This window comes from Streptopelia decaocto (genome assembly GCF_964273445.1).
Source record: "Streptopelia decaocto genome assembly, chromosome: 1".
NCBI lineage: Eukaryota > Metazoa > Chordata > Aves > Columbiformes > Columbidae > Streptopelia > Streptopelia decaocto.
Window position 1 is genome coordinate 11,498,399 of NC_138663.1, and position 16,667 is coordinate 11,515,065.

A 16,667-nucleotide genomic window follows, 5' to 3' on the forward strand; every position below is an offset into this window, starting at 1 on the left:
AAAATATTACAAAAATTAATAACATGACAAAGGTTGCTTATTTTATACAATTGACTCTTCTGTAGAATACTTGGTCAAATATAACATTGCATTTTTCAAAGTTAAAGCGTTTGCTGATGCTTTTTTCATGTTTTTGGAAACAGTTATCCCCTTGTGACGCATTGGGAACTGCATATTGACAAAAAGGGGACAGAAAACTTTGTATAAAGTCATTTGAGAATAAATTGCTCCCACAGATTTTAATTGCCTAGGGAGGAAAGACAGAAAATTGGGACAAAGTAATATCTGTCCCTATTAATTAGACAGATGAAGATTCCTATATGGGTATTTTCATAGTGTATATCCCTGCCTAGCAAGAATCAATACTATTTTTTAGTGAATTCGGGAAAACACAATATAAAGTCATGAGCAATCAGCAAAAGTAAGCTCCCTGGAAAAATAAATGCAAGATGGCAAGCTATTAAGTTAGTTGCGTACTACTTAATGCTCAAAATCAAAATAGTAGGTTTTCTTGTACATTCATGCAGGAGTGGCTTGTGATACAATAGTGATATTAGAATGAGGCAGGCAAATTTTATGCTTTAAAGTGTCTAGTTCATGGTGCACTTTGCCATGTGCATTTTACAAGAATAAAAAATTAGATGTGAAAATACAAGTTAGAATGCAGCACAGGAAATGCTCTTCTAATAGGGTCTGGATTTTCTCACAGCCCAAAACCCCACAGTTGCAGATCTGTGGCTATTTTCAGGAAGGTCCTGGAACAAATTAGGCTAAGGCTTCTACTGATATGATGCCTTTCCCTGTCAGTCACCTCTGCCATAAGCTGTACTGTATTTGCTGTTATGTATTTGCTCCTACTAAGTCGATAGCAAAAGTGTCATTGATTAAGGTGGATGTTTGATAGAAGTTACTTATAGTTTATATTTGGTGGGCCCTAAGGACAGGGAACATGCATCTACATGGGTCTGACTCTGGGACATGGAAAATCTGCATAGCTCCTAAGCATTCTATTAACTTGATTTGAATTATTATGCGTTATTAAAACTGGTTTGATATTATCAATCTCTTCATCCTTTTAAGTTCTGTTCGCTGTAAGTGTCCTACAATTACAGTGCAAGTCGATGTTTGCTCCTGATAGCAATTCTCTCTCTGTACTTTGTGCCTGGCACTTAGTGTTTGATTTTAGACATGTAAGTAGTCAGAGCAGTTATTGAAATCTGTGACCTTATTTACCTTATCTTCTACACAGTACTACTGAACTAATTAGAAGTATTGACACTTAAGCCAACAAAGCTTGATTTTGAAGTCATTTTAAGGTTTTGCACCAGGGTGGCAGCATAAAATTACATTTACTTTCACTGAAGACCCCTAATCAGGAAGAGGCAGAATAATCTGCTTTCAGATGAAACATAAATTAGGAGGTCTTGATCTTAGTACCTTTACTGAGATGGAGTTTTACAGAGTTTTTTGACATTCTGTTTGCCAGTGACCAAAAAAACAAAACAAAACAAAATAAAAACAACCAACCTCACACAAGAAATCTGGATAGATAACACAGTTTAAAAAATAGTCTTTAGTAATATTAGTCAAGAGTAGCGTTAATAAAAATCACTGTGTTGTAGTTAAAAGGTGATTTTCGTTCAAGTACGGTTCAACCCAGATTATGTACAGTAATTTGTGTTTTCATGCAAGGTTATACTTAGAATTGGACATGCTACAGCTTTTTCTTATTTTTTTTTCTTATTAAGAGAAGTCTCATCTTTTACTTTAGATAGGTAGCTGAAAAGTGAAACATATTTCTGTGTTACTTTCTACTGGCATATATGTACCTATATATCTATGTATGTATTTTTATACAGAGTCAAATTTTAATGAGATCATAAACTGATTTCCACTTGTACAGAAAAAATTTTACACATCATAAAGAATCTTATGTATGTTTCTAAATAATGGCAGAATCTTGTATAAATTATTTTTTCAGCAAGTAGTATTTATGGATGTGTCAGTAAGAGAGCACAAATATGTGTGTTCTCAATACACAAATTTGTTTTATTGATAACAATATTTTCCTATTTACAGGTATAATGTTGTGTGCTTCCTTTGTCTCAAGAATGTATTCTTTTTTCTGTAAGCTTCCTGCACTAATTGATTAAGACCTGCAAGTTTCATTGTAAAGTAGCAGGTTTAGCAATGCGCTAATATATCTACCACAATATGGAAGTCACCTGATAATTTAACCAATATTTTTCTGTATTTTTTTCTTAAAGGTAAAATAAATAAATATTTTCTCCTGTTTTTATTTTCCTAACTCTGCATTCTTGGTTCCATTTCATTATATGAGCTTGAAACAAAATTTGTAGGAGTTTTCCCACTACAACAGACGACAGAGAGTGAAGTACTAATTACGTTTGTTTGTTTGTTTTTTCAACGTTTATTGTCCAATTTAAAAATCTTCAGACACTGCTGGACATTGTCTAGTGTAGTGGAAATGAAAATCCAGGTGTGAAATGCTTTATCTCATCAGTCAGAAACCCATCAGCCTTTACTACTTCAGTACTTAGAAAGCAAAATTAACTTGGTTTGATACTGTTCCTATTTATTTTACAGTTTAACAATAATGCTCAGAACGTCAGTTGCTTTAATCATCTTGTCCAAGCTAATGTGAGGAACAAGAAGAAGCTGAAAGAAGCTGTCTATAAAATCTCTGCCAAAGGAATTACGGATTACAAAAAAGGCTTTAGCTATGCTTTTGAACAGCTGCTAAATGTAAGTATGGAAGTCATCTCTCTCTGCTATAATGTGAAGAAGGAGAAATGAATGTTCAGATGTCACTGTATGCTCTTCCATCACCTGAGTGATAACTGATACAATACCTTATTTAGCAAGCAAATTTACCCTAACAATATGTCGGCTTTTGTTTTTTGTTTGGTTGATTTGGTTTTGTTTGTTTTGTTTTGTTTTTCTTCTTTACAGATCTCCCAGCAGGTTGTTAAGGTTTGGGATTAAATTTGAGTTTCAATATGCTGTACTATTTTTACTTCATTCAGCTATTTTTTTTCATTTGACATGTGATTGTCAGTTGTCACATAGCTGTGGCTGATTTGCAGGTAGCTTTAAAATGGCTTTATATTACAGTGTCATTATTTCAATTTTACCGCAGTATCTCCTTCTAATGCTTAGTTAACCTACAATTTCCTACTTATTACAAATCAGAAATAATTGACCATGGCTAGAGTAGAACAGAGGGGAGCAAATAACTTGGTTAACAGAGGAATATTACGCATCTGAGAGCATTCAAATTCCTTTCTGTTTCACGTGTATAAAAACAATAATTTCCTCAAAAATTAAATTCATTGTTTCCATGTTTCAATGACATTGTCCTTTCTAATTTGCACCAAGCAGTGGCTTTCTGAGTAGTAATGTTTTGGATAAATGTTGGGGATTTATTAGTTAATTTTTAAGAGTTTCTGTAGCTGTTAAAAACCCCACAAATCTGTATTTGACCTTTATAAAGGCTACATATTGATTTTCACGTTAGTGTAAATGAAGCTATAACAGTTTACAGAGGTTAAGGATCTACTTTAATAAATAGGAAAATAATAATATTTATTATTATTATTATTATTATTATTATTATTATTATTATTATTATTATTATTATTATTATTATTATTATTATTATTATTATTATTATTATTATTATTATTATTATTATTATTATAAATTTCTAACCCTGTTAAATTCTGATGGAGGAAAAGAAAATATAATTGTATTGTCTCAGCAGAACACTACGCAGGTGAGCAGAGGGGTTTGGTGTGGAAATGATTGGGTGCCCTCTGCTGATGGTTTTATAACACTGCAAACAGGATTTTTTAAAGCTGTGGGACTTTTCCAGAGCAGGGTGGGAGTCATTTTCCTTTTCTTCATCCATCTCATGCAGAGGCAACCAGCAACACACAAGAAATTTTATCAAATGCTGCTTGTTCGTTACCGTATTTATATTTGATTGACATTATGTATTACATTTTAGTGCTGCACCAGATATGTATTTTGTCTACAAGTAGTATTAAGACCTGAACACAGAAGAGACCTCAAAGTGAACTTGTTTGTAGGACTAAAAAAATGCTTAAAATCCTAATTCAAAGCCCATCTCATAGTGGGGCTGCCTCTCTCATAACTGGAGACAGAGGTGTGATTAACCTCACAAAGTCTCCGCAAGCCTGTAAATTATGTTTGGACATTATGGAAGTGCATATCAAGGAAAATGAAGAGATTGCACTAAGTTATAGGAATACAGTCGTGTTTCCAGATATTGGCAAATCCAGCTGGCAGGAGGAGCAAAGGGCTCGTGATGGAGTTAGTGCCAGACTCTGGTGAAAAGGCAGCATAATAGGATGATATAATACAGGCTTAAACAATAATAACACAGGCATAAAATATGCTTTGGGATAGTTTCCAGTTGTATATTTGTGAATTCAAACAGTCCAATTGCTTGAAGCTCCATGGAAATGAAATATTTTTTAACAGCTCAAACTTTCCTAATAATATTGTGGGTACTGTTTCTGGATGACAGTTATTTTAGAGAATTTTCCTGAATGCCGAAATCATATTTCACTTGTGCCATAAAAAACTTACTGTCTGATGTGTTGCAAGATGAAAATAGACACTTCAGGTTTTTTCAGCATGCTGATTAAAGTGGTTATTATTAATCTGGATGCTATCTTTTTATGCAGTACTTTTCTATTACTTATTATGTTAACTTGCTGTTTCTTTGCAAATAATAATACTTCAGCTTCATCGATTCAGGAGCTTTTTTTTTCCCCAATACCATAACTATGATTTGTCAAAACAAGAAATCTTGAAATCATCTTTTTCTGATTTGAGTAGTTGATCTTTGGTTTGGTTCACCTTTTCCTTCCTCAGCAGCATGAGACTCATAATGAAAAATGTGTCAAGTCATACAGTATAATCCTGACCTGCCACTTAATGAGTTAATTTTAGGAATGTGAAACTTGTATAAAACAAAAAGCAATTTCAGGCACAGTATAAAATGCATCTTCTTGCTTGTTTGAAAATTTTTTTAAAAAGGCCTTTATCAAGTGCAAGAGAGAAGTAAAAGTGAATAGGTAGACTCGGTTTCATGAATAGGTAGACTCAGTTTCAAGTTATATTTTTCTGAGATTTAAGCCAAGAAGCCAGTTTTTGTCCTGGGGAAGCTGTTGAATAAGCAACATATTCTGCTTCAGCTGTGGTCTGTGATGGGAGGGCAGAGACATCCTTAGACTGCTGAGGCAAACTGCTCAGAAAAATGCTAGAATTAGTGCATCAGCTTTGCAGAATATTCATTCTCTTAGCCAGTATCTCTCCATAATTGTGCGAATGTGTATGGGGGGCGGGGGCAGGAAAAGGTAATTCTGCCTTCCTCTTGATCCTTTGTGAGCTACTGACCTGGTAAGTTTATTCAACAGCATGCAAAGTTTTTTTTTATGGTGGGAAAATACATGATTTGTGCTTATTCATGTTCAGATTTCCAATGTTGTTTAAAGGTTAAAATCTTGGGATTTTTTTCCATGACATCACTTTAGTGTCTAAACAGTGTAATGGAAGTAAATGCCCTTTTGTAAGTGTAACACTAGGAGATAAAGAGAAAACATTACAATTTTCTGATATTGTATAAGCATATACTAAGTAAGCCACTTGAAAAATCCTGATTTAGTCAGTTAAAACAAAGACTAGGTCAAGTTCACATTGCCTATAATAGTGCTTGTTTCAAAATCAAGAATAAAGTTCTATAAAATGAGCAGGCTTGGGTCCCCTTCCTTGTCATGCCTTTGGTTTCCCTCTGATTTTATTTTGGCTCTTATATTGAATCACTGTAGATGTAGGTGAGTTTATTTATGAAGTATCCAACTCTACTCTTATTACTTTTTTAATATCGAAAAGATTGCAGCCCAAAGCACTATCTTGTATTTCACAAAAATAAAGAAAAAAAAGTCATAAATTATTTAATTCCAAATGAAACACAGTGTGCTGATGAGATTGGAGAGGATGTATTGATTTCAAGTGGTTTTTATGTGTTGTTACATGTAAGAAAATCTTTGGACTTGTTTTTCAAAAGCTTAAATACATAGCTATTCACTGAATATTGAACTACCAATACAGATCATCTCTGAGGAATAATTATTCTTCTGTTAGTGTGGTGATTGCAAATAAAGCTTTTATATTTTAGTTTTCTAGGAGCATTACAGAACCATGGAGCTGCAATACTGACAGTTATTGGCTGAGGTTTGAGGGCTGCCTTTGGTGTTTCAGTCTCTTTATTACAGAAGAACAAGGAATCAGAGCAGAGAGCAGGATGAAAAGTAATGGAAGGGAGTAGGATAATCTCACCTGAGCACCTAGGTGAAAATTACTATCTACTCACAAAGACTAAAGCAAGGGAGAAGTAGGTACTTCGGAAGGATGACTCTCCTATTTCTTTTCCTGACTTTATAGTAAATTCATACAACAAAATTCAGGGTTTTGGGAAGGGGAACTTGAATTTAGTTTCCTGAATCTCTAAGGGTTTTATTCTGTCACATCCAGCTGCTCAAAAGTACCGAGACGTGACTGACTGGGACCATTTGTATGCAACACAGAGGACAAGGAATGCTGGCTGTAAAATTCATGAACAACTTGCTTAGATTAGATTCTTAACTTTTAGGGAATAAGGAGAAAGAAGATGAATGCCAAAGGAGGAGCCTTTGGCTCCTTTCATAAGGAGCCAAAATTCTTATTAATCTCTCTGTTCTGGCTGTGGAACATTTTTATTCCTTTGTACAACCCACTGTGCTTTTCTCAGTGGCTTCACTAGTTACTTTGCTGAATTAGGAGTCAGAGGGACGACTTCTCAATTCTTTCGGTTCCAGGCTTGCTCTACGGAAATAATGGAACAAGCTCAATTCTTCACCTCTGAGCTGCAAACTAATTAGAAAAGTCAGTGGTGAAAAGATCTTTGTACTCTAGGCAGCTATATCTTGGCTGCAACATATTATGTAAACCTGATTCTAAAATACTTTTCTAAAGGTTAGCTTTTCATTTCAGTGCATTAAAATTAAAATAATAATAATAGTATAAACCAGGAAAGAATTTAAGAAGTGGAAAGTGGAGCTTATTTTAAGGAAATGTGATGAAAATAGCAAATGCAAAAATATTTGTACGTTTATAAGGCAGCATGTTACAGATGTACCTATAGAAGGCCTACATTATGAGAGTTCTTATTTAAGTGGTCAGTGAACTTGATAGTTTCTGAGAGGAGGAGTTCAGCAGGGGAAAAAAACCAACACAACAAAACAACATAACAACAACAACAACCACCACCACCACCAAACAAACGAACCAAAACCAAACAAAACCCAGTATTTCATTAGAGGGTCATTCTTCCCAAATTTCCAAAGTCAGTTAGGATAATAAAAAAGTAAGGGTGAGAAAGGAGAAGAATGAAAATGTTTAGAAGCCCCCACTGTACTCATGTAGAACATCTGGAGAAGAACGCTGTGGGATTGATGTGATGGACGTGAGCTGAAGAGCTTGCTTTGTGTTGCTGGAGGTGAGAGGAACCACCAGATCGCCATTTCTCTGTGTTGGGCCAGATCTGAATGAGTCGTCTTTAATTCTCCTGGAACAGAAATCTGTTTTTGCTCTATTTTATTTTTGCTTTTAATACAGAAGGGGTTGTTGAATGAAATCCTAAAAGACTTGGGAAGTTTTGCTAATACTGTGTTAAAGTAGTAAGCATGTTGATATGAAAGCCACCAAATATAACAGCTGCTATTCCCTAGAGCTTGAAATACAAACTGAAGATTTTTTAATTATTATTATTATTTTTATCTCCTACAGCACAGTGTTTCTAGAGCTAACTGCAATAAGATTATTATGCTGTTTACGGATGGTGGTGAAGAAAGAGCACAAGAAATTTTCCATAAATATAATGAAGACAAAAAAGTAAGTGATATATGAAAGATTTTACTACATAAAATACAACAGTACCAACAGGGACATTTAAATAAGGAACTGAAATAATTTTTGGTATCTGTATAAGGTAATTTTTAAAAAATATGTTAGTATAGAATCTTAGGGCACTTAAAAGTTTCTCAATCGATAACATTACTTTAAAAAAACCCATAAAATATATTTAATATTTTACACCTCGTGACTTGTTGTCAAGCAGTACAGGAGTATACCATAACCCATAAAGAATTAAACCTTTTCTTGACCTTTTTTTCTTGTATTAATGTAGTCCTTGCATTATCAAGCAGAAAGATGGGTAGTTAAATGATATGAGATATATCTATATTTCCTCACTGTGAATATTTTCTCTGTGATTTTGTAGTTCATCAGGCAAAGGAAAGAGCAGATCTCAGGGTTAGAGTCTGAATCTGAATGGATTTGAGCTGGAACAAACCCACATGTTTTTCCCAGTGAGAGTCATTAAACCTTTGAATGTCTCAGCCAGGTGTGGGATGGCTTTTTATTGATGAAATCTGACCTGTGGTTCAACCAGAATTATGGACTTGACATGAGAATGACTGGATAAGTTGTGTTCAGATTAGATTAGGTTATTAGCTGTGCTGGTTTGGGGTTTAAATTTAGGATGTAATAAAACTTCTGGTCTGGCTTTTGCATACTTATAGATGTAAAAATGCAGAAATGTAGGTGTGTGTGTAAAATAAAACAGCTTTATGAATTGTCTACTGCTACACTTCAGTGCATATCATTATATTTAGAAGATTAATCACTTCCTAAATTAAAGCTAAATATGAACTTGATTCACATTACAACTGAGAATTCACTCTTTAGTGCTTGAGGATATACCTCTACCTGGTTTTTGTGTGTGTTCTTGTTTTGTTTTCAAAAAAAGCAGCTAGAAGTTAGATCACAATTCACCAAGATACTTTAACATTTACCATGGATGCTTATGTATAAGCAATGGAAGTATTTTGTTGCAAATCCTCAAATATTTTAATTAATCCCTTAGAAAGGACAACTAGAAATGCAAGACACAATTTCCATCTCGACCGGTGATTCACTCAGTGACCTTGAATAATCATTTTGTGCCTACTTTATAATAGTGTTTCACACAGAATGATGTGGTGGGGTTTAGTTAATCTTCATGTCTGAGCTGAAAGTACTTTTTAAACTGACAATTAGAAGGAAGAAGTGAAATCATAATGATTTGTGATGTGACACACATGGCTGCATTCTGAAAATATGTGCAGAGATTCCTCCTCAAATGTGGACTTTGTGGCTTTTATTATATATAACAAAAGCCATCAGCTAAAGGAAATACGTGCATAAGGGGGAAGATGTATGATTAATTTCTTATTATTTTTTATTTAATTTGCTGTGTTAGGAGGACAATATATAGTACAATATCGAGTCCAAATCACCAAAAGAGATTTGTAGTGCTGAGATTTGTGGTCTTACATCATGCCTGATGATTGCTTATTCTCTGAAGTATTATACAATAAATGAATATTTAGATATACTTGTTTAAAATGGTCATTTTACTCTATCCTTTAATACTGTACACTTACGCTGCTAAGGATTGGATTTGTTTTATACATACTGTTATATATAATACAATGCACTCTCATTTTCTTGTTCCCTCTAGTGAATGAGGGTTTGGGGGTTTTGTTGTATGCAACAAATGTATAATGGTGATAATGATCACTGTATGGATTTCTTATGATTTCAGTATATTTTCTTACAGAATTAAATGCAGTGCAGGTGCAATGCAAGGGAAATTTCCTACACTTGATTTAAGTTCTCTGTATCTACAAATTTAAATCTTAGTAAGCACTTATACTGTGTTACTTGTCCGACAAAGTACTGGGTTGCTAAATGCCATCCCTTTCTGTTGGTTTTTCTTTTTTTTCCAAGATGACTTTAGAAATACAACAAATCCTAAGAAAGTTTTTGCAGGTATAATTTGAAGATCCATTTTCTTTCTACTTACAGTTTTCAATCAGTAACAATCTTTGTGGTATTGAAAGGAAATTTATGGTTGAAAAACTTGTGGTGAGATTAGTGAGATTGAATCAGTAAATTCATTTTTAGGAATCATAACACTTCCCCCCCCCCCCCCCCACAATCTTTCATTACATTCTAATGTTTTTAAAATTAAGACTAATACAAAATATGCTTGTGGTCACGGTCTCCTTACAAGACTACACTTGATTCCAGAATGATGACATGTAAACTCTCCTGCTGTTCCATCTTTGTGTAATTTAATGTTAATCTTAATCCAGTAGAACATAATAACATAATTGACAGACACATTCTAACATTAAAAAAAAACACAGCTACTTTTAATTTTGTAAAGTCATAGTTGCATGGCGTTACCTTCTTAAATTACACAGTAGGCTGCCTTCATTTAAATGGTGAGATATGTCTAGATATTTTGTCTTTGTATTTTAATTATTAATTTCTTTTTTTCCAAGTAGCCAATTGAATGTAAGACAAGTTTTATAATTATCATTTGTAGAGACTATTCAATATATACAAGTGTGGTGTTAAAAACTTTTCCAAGTTTTAGCATAGTAGCATTTCATGGTATAAATATGTATGAGATGATGTCTTTTCTTGCCTGCTCTGCATTTGTTTGAACATTTTTCTTTGTGTTTTCATACAGTATATAAAAGATGAATCTTTGTTTTATGTCACAGTCACTTCCCATCTTAGATACACTCTGTTGTAAACTTACTTTTTTTTCCCTCGTACAAACAAAAGACCATTCATTCAAATCTATTAATCCTTGTTTTCATCTTCCTGATGTAAAATTTCTTCAGTTCTAAAAGTATTTTCTTCTTCATGCCAGTTACCCTGTAATTCCTTGGCATGAAAGAAGCTTCAATAAGTTTGGCTCATCAGATGACTTGACTTAGTACACTTGTTTGCAGTGCCCTTAGTGCAACCTTCAAGCTAAGAAGTGAAACAATACAATAAACAATTAGGAACTACTAGAAGAGCAGCCTAGAATCTAGAGGCTGGAAAACTGTCCTCTGAAATTGGGGTTTTCATCTGTTTGAAAAAGCATACAGGTATATTTAAAATAGCTTTCTGTCTTTACAATGCATTTAAAGTATGAATTTGAGGGTTATTATAAAACTGAAGTAAAACAATTTTGAGGAGGAACATTCTTAGTTTTCACCTGCTTGAAGTGGAAAATCACAGTTGTGTTTCACCTTTACATGCCTTTTCCCCTTTATAAAGCTAGATTTTATTGTCACATCTTGCTACTCCATGCTGTGCTTGATATTTAAAAAATGGCATGTTTACCTTTACGGTGACATTTGGGGCACTCGCATTAAATGTGTTAAATACCACAAACACACTAAATTTCTGGAATCAGGGTGGTAAATGTTCCTTTTATTTGCACTCATACTACAGATGGCTTCTCTGAAGACAGCAATATAAATTTAATTGAAATGTAGGCCCAATAGGTGTTCTTCATCTGGAGAATTTAGAATTCAGGTTGAAAATAGAAAACTAATTACAGCACTTTGGGGCAAATTGTGCACCATGAAATCTGTGTTTTGAAGGATTGCTCAACTTATGTGAGTAGGAAAAGACCTTTAACATACCCCATGCACTTTTAGTTGTTTGAAGATTCCTGGCATGAAGAGGTTTGTGTGGGTCAGGTGAATTGATCTGACCCACACAGGCAGGACAATTCAGATCAGAGAATCTGACCCCTCAGATAGGAGAACTGTTAAGTGGGTCTCATGTCCCATTCCCTCAGAGTTATCTGCTATGATGAGTACAACCTCATTTTGTCTAGATTTTTCTGACAATATCATTTGAGAGAAAATGGCATATGGAGTTTTCCAACAACTCTGTTCCATTCAAAAATCCCTGTATGTGGTGGGCATGGAACTGCTGCAGTGGTGGGAGGTCCTATGTGAGAAGGCTCCAGCTTGCTGGAACTCCACTGGGAAGCTTACAGCTGACAGCGACTTCTAAGTGGGACACATTCAGCATGTCAATAGAATGATATAATAAAATGAAGTATCTATGAGAAAGCACTTGCAAAACTTTCTTCTAAAACAGGAAAAATTACCTCCCACTGTCATTACCAAAGGAGGGAATGTTTTCTTTGTTGGTTTGAATCCACTATTGCCCAACTGCAAGTCAGTATAACTAAAAAGAAGATGGTGTTAATGTAGGCAATGGTGTATGAATCATTCCAGACAAGGCTGAAAACATTAGTCCTGACTATAAATGACCGCTGGAAAAGCCTGTGACATTTCCACTTGAGGTGAAGCCATGGGATTCTCATCAAGTGTCAGACTGAATGAATATGATTTTCTGGGGTTTGCTTATAGAGCTGAAAATAGAAACGGCATCTTTCTCATTGAGAAACAGCATCTTTGTGAACACTAGTATCAGCTTTGCATAAAGCTTAACAGCTGTCAAAGCATATCCCAACAGTTCTTGCATTTCTGAATGTGTGATAGACTTGTGACACAGGATATAACATGCAGTAATTAAATAAAGGGTTGACCCCAGCAAAATTCTGGTTTATATCTGAATGGCATGTGGCATAGTTTGCTAGATAAAATTTTAAGCTTTTAAGCTTTCTGGACTGTAGATGGTTCTCAGGCCTCCTCTGCATGAGCCTTCTGTGATCTTTAGACAATCAGGCGTTAAGATATTTCTCATTCCTGCTGATAGTCCCCTTGTGCTCTGAATTTTCTTGGAAGGATGGTCCAGGAAATCCCATGTAGAAGAAATCTCCCGCTAGCTGCTTAAATTGGCTCCCTGGCTCCTTCCCTAATCAGTTCTGTTTTAAGAGTGTGTCATCTTCCAGCTGTTAATTTTAATTCATCATATGTACGGTGACATGCATAAGTGGTAAAGCTAAAATATTTTGGGTGAAACTTGGGTCAGTATTTGTATATTCCACAATCCATTCCTTTTTCTTTCCAAGTGAAAGTGGAAACTATGTTATTAGATTGCTCACTGGAGATGTATCTTATTCTTAAGGCAAATTATCTATTTCTTACCCACTTTTTAGCTCCACTTATTCGTGAAGAGATTGCCACATATCCACTGTCCCAGCTTCTGAGTTCCTAAGAGAGATTAAGGCTCTTACATTAATGAATTTAAACATTCCTTATCAGCAGTCTTCCTTCTGTGATACTCATTATCCATATATGTTTAATAATAGTCAAGTTGCACAATAATAAGCTATTTAAACTATGTAATATCATATTAATTTATTGAATTTATTTTTCTTTACTATATTAGGCACATTTTTTCCCCATAAACCTAAATTTTGAACCACGGTTACCTGATGGTGTGTGAAACCTTATTTCCCTAGTAGAAATTGGAGTACAGTGATTTTTTTAGGATACTATTTTTCAGAAATTTCTATATATTGCCTTTTCAGCAATCATCTCCTAAACTGATGTGCCACTCGCATGTGTCGATGCCCTGAGAATGCTGTTGGGTTACAGGACTCTGCCACAGCCTTTCCCTCACTGCCTTTCACTGACCCCTTTATCTTTCGAATGTGTAACATCACCTCTAAGGTTTTTCCTTTAAGGTTTCAATAAGGAAGTCACATCCATTATATTTCTTCTCTCTGTTTCACCTACTTTTTGTTTCAGCTATCACACACACATATATGTGTTGATGCCGAGTTTCTCTATAGGCTGCTGTTTCATTATGAGCATTAATCCATCTGGGTATCCACATGGTATTTTTATCTACTGTGCAAGATAAAAATCCACATGGTGGTGTTGAGAACTGTAGAAAGGTAATGGAAGTCTTAATATAGCTTTGTTGAAAAATGACCTTATCAGTCATATTAAAATCATGAGTATCTGTTACATAAAACCAAAGTGGCAGCTTATTTTCTTCAAATTTGGCATGAAGGAGACTATTTGATACTTCTATTTTTGTAGATCTTCAATTCCAAACCACGACATTAATAGTGATTGATTCAGGGTATCATGTAGAGGTTGATGCTGCAGATGGCATAAAATGATTAATCAAGGAAAAAAGAATAGAATGTTTCTTAATATAGAAAGAACATTACGTTTGTTTTGGGATGAAAGCAAGAGAGTCAGACTGCATTTTACTTATTTATACTTATATATACAAAATGCTACACAGGGCATAACTGGTTGAGGTTAGACATCAGAAGGTTGGTTTTGTGTCAGAGTTTCCAATTATTAACTGTATGCGCATTCTTATGGATTTGAGGTTGCAGTGAAATGCAGTGTGAGTTGATTGTATTCTTCTGTAATTCAAGAACTGGAGGAATGGGACTTTATGCAATGAGCAATTTAATACCTGGGCCATGTTTATGTAACCTTTTATTGAAAATATCCAATTCCACAGCTTCCTTACATTTTTCTTTTTCAACACCTACCTGTTTATAAAGCTTTCCCAAAAATTCCTTAAGGCAAAATAAGCTTAGAGATTTTTTTCGCTTTCATTACATTCATTACAGAGAACTATTAGTTCTCATGGACATTTCCTCTTACATTTTAGGAAACCATTTTTATTTTGATACTCTCATCCAGCTATTGAACTTTTTGTCTTTTCAGTGGAACAAACTGATTTCTTCCAAATTCTCCTTAGTTGTATCTTAAATTCTTCTAATTCTTTATTCTCTCTCCCATTGTGTACCAGAAGTTCTCTCCACCTTTCTTAAAATATGCTATTGAAGAGATAGAGAAACATAAGTGGTATCAAGAGAACAGAGTATTTTATGCGACACTTTTTTCCATGCACTGTAGAATATAACTTGCCTTTTTGAAACTGCTTTACACTATTGAACTATATTGGGTCTTTGCTTTGCTCTGAATCTTTTCCCCATAGTGCTGCTTTTTACAGGTATCCTTCAATTTGATTTTCCATGTTTGATTTTTTAAGTATTTATAATCTTAAGTTACATTAAGCAGTTTCTTCTTGTAATCATAGAATCATGTAATAGTTTGAGTTAGAAGGGACCTTCAAAGGTCATCTAGTCCAACCCCCCTGCTATGGGCAGGTTCATCTTCAACTGGATCAGGTTGCTCAGAGCCCCATTCAGTCTGGTCTTGAATGTCTCCAGAGATGGGGCATCTACCACCACTCTGGGCAACCTGCTCCAGTATTTTACCATCCTCATTGAAAAAATATCTTCCTCATGTCTTCCTCATGTATTCTCCTTCATGATTGACAGCTTTTTGTAACCCTTTATTCTTCAGATTATCTTCCCACAATAGTCAACAAGCTAGTTCTCTGCATTTGTCTCTTTGAAATGTAAATCTTTGATTTACTGCTGTCGTACATTTCTGCCCTTGAAACGAAAATCAGGTCTTGATCTTTCACACAAACGATCTTTCTTCTGCATTTTCAGTCAACTCCTCCTTCAAAATCAGAAATAAATCTAACTGGTTTTTGTGTCTTGTAGAACTATAAATTTTCCTATCCTGCTACAAGATATTCAAGAATTGTGCCTTCCATCATAATGCTTTATCCACATGAACCTATATTATTAAAGTTATAAATAATTTTTGTATGCTTCTGGTGTTTATTGAAGGAAGAGCTATATTTCAAAAAACTGACTGTAATGAGTGCAGTAGTAGACAGAGAAGCTGTAAGTTGTTCTGCTATAAGTGCCATGTAAGAGAGACTTGCAAATCCCATTCATTTTAAAAGATAAGAATGGAGAAAGTTTAGAAGTTAAGAGTAGTGTTCTGCAGATAGAGAAGCAAAGGTGGACACAAGAAAAAAATACAATTATGACGATTAGAGAGGTTTTTCTATAAAGTTACTTATTATATAGTCACAATTCTGACATTTGTGTATTCACGGAGTCTGGAGTTTTCCAAATGTTAGCTTTATAACATCGGTATAAAAGTGCACCTTTCTGGGAATAAACTGCAGCTTTTGTCCACTTAATAAAGTAATGTAACGCAGCTAGCACAAATAAATATATATATATTTTTTTAATAATAAACTATTATTAAGTAACTCTAAAACTTGATAGTAATCTCAATTTGTTAATGCTGCTCAGGTGAACTGATAGATGGGTGTTGAGCACTGGTTAAGAAATAGTCCCTTAGTGATTGGAATTGTTTCAGATCTTTGAATGAAAAGATTTGCAGAAATATGTAGGAGACTCTATACTAGGGTTCAAAGGAAGGAGTAACAGAATGGGAATTTTTGTATAGGCATGAGAATAAGGTAACAGCTGAAACAAGCAGATGGGAACACAAGCTCTATGGTTGCAGCAGCAGAAACAGATAACAGGTTAAGAAGGAAATGAAAATTTCAAGAAACAAAGTTACAATCCATTCAGATAATGAGAAATGTAAGCTTATATATTCAAGAAGCATAACAGAGGAAAGGGATATGAAATGGACAATGAGAAAACACAAGGACAGGTGTACTGTAAACTTCACTTAAGCAAGTAGAAACCCCGTGCAACTTAAATGTAAAATATGAGACATTGCTGCAGACACTGTAAGGAAGGGTTGCTTTTTAGGAAAGAACATCAGTACCTGAGATGAGAGAGCACTGTCTGAGAAATCTTACCAAGAGTAAGAATTATTATGTGTAATTAATTATTTTTATATAGCATTTTACAAAACATATTTCGGTTTTGACAAAAAGCAAGAAAAAATTAA

At 34.4% G+C, this 16,667-nt stretch overlaps 1 protein-coding gene across 1 annotated transcript in view; it reads left to right on the top strand.

Moving 5' to 3' along the window:
- Positions 1 to 16,667, top strand: part of CACNA2D1 (calcium voltage-gated channel auxiliary subunit alpha2delta 1) — a 396,917-nt gene that overhangs the window by 306,789 nt on the left and 73,461 nt on the right. The window contains exons 11-12 of the mRNA XM_082061285.1: positions 2,608 to 2,766; positions 7,879 to 7,983. Coding sequence (XP_081917411.1) covers positions 2,608 to 2,766; positions 7,879 to 7,983 — 264 coding nt within the window. The remainder of the gene's footprint in view (positions 1 to 2,607; positions 2,767 to 7,878; positions 7,984 to 16,667) is intronic.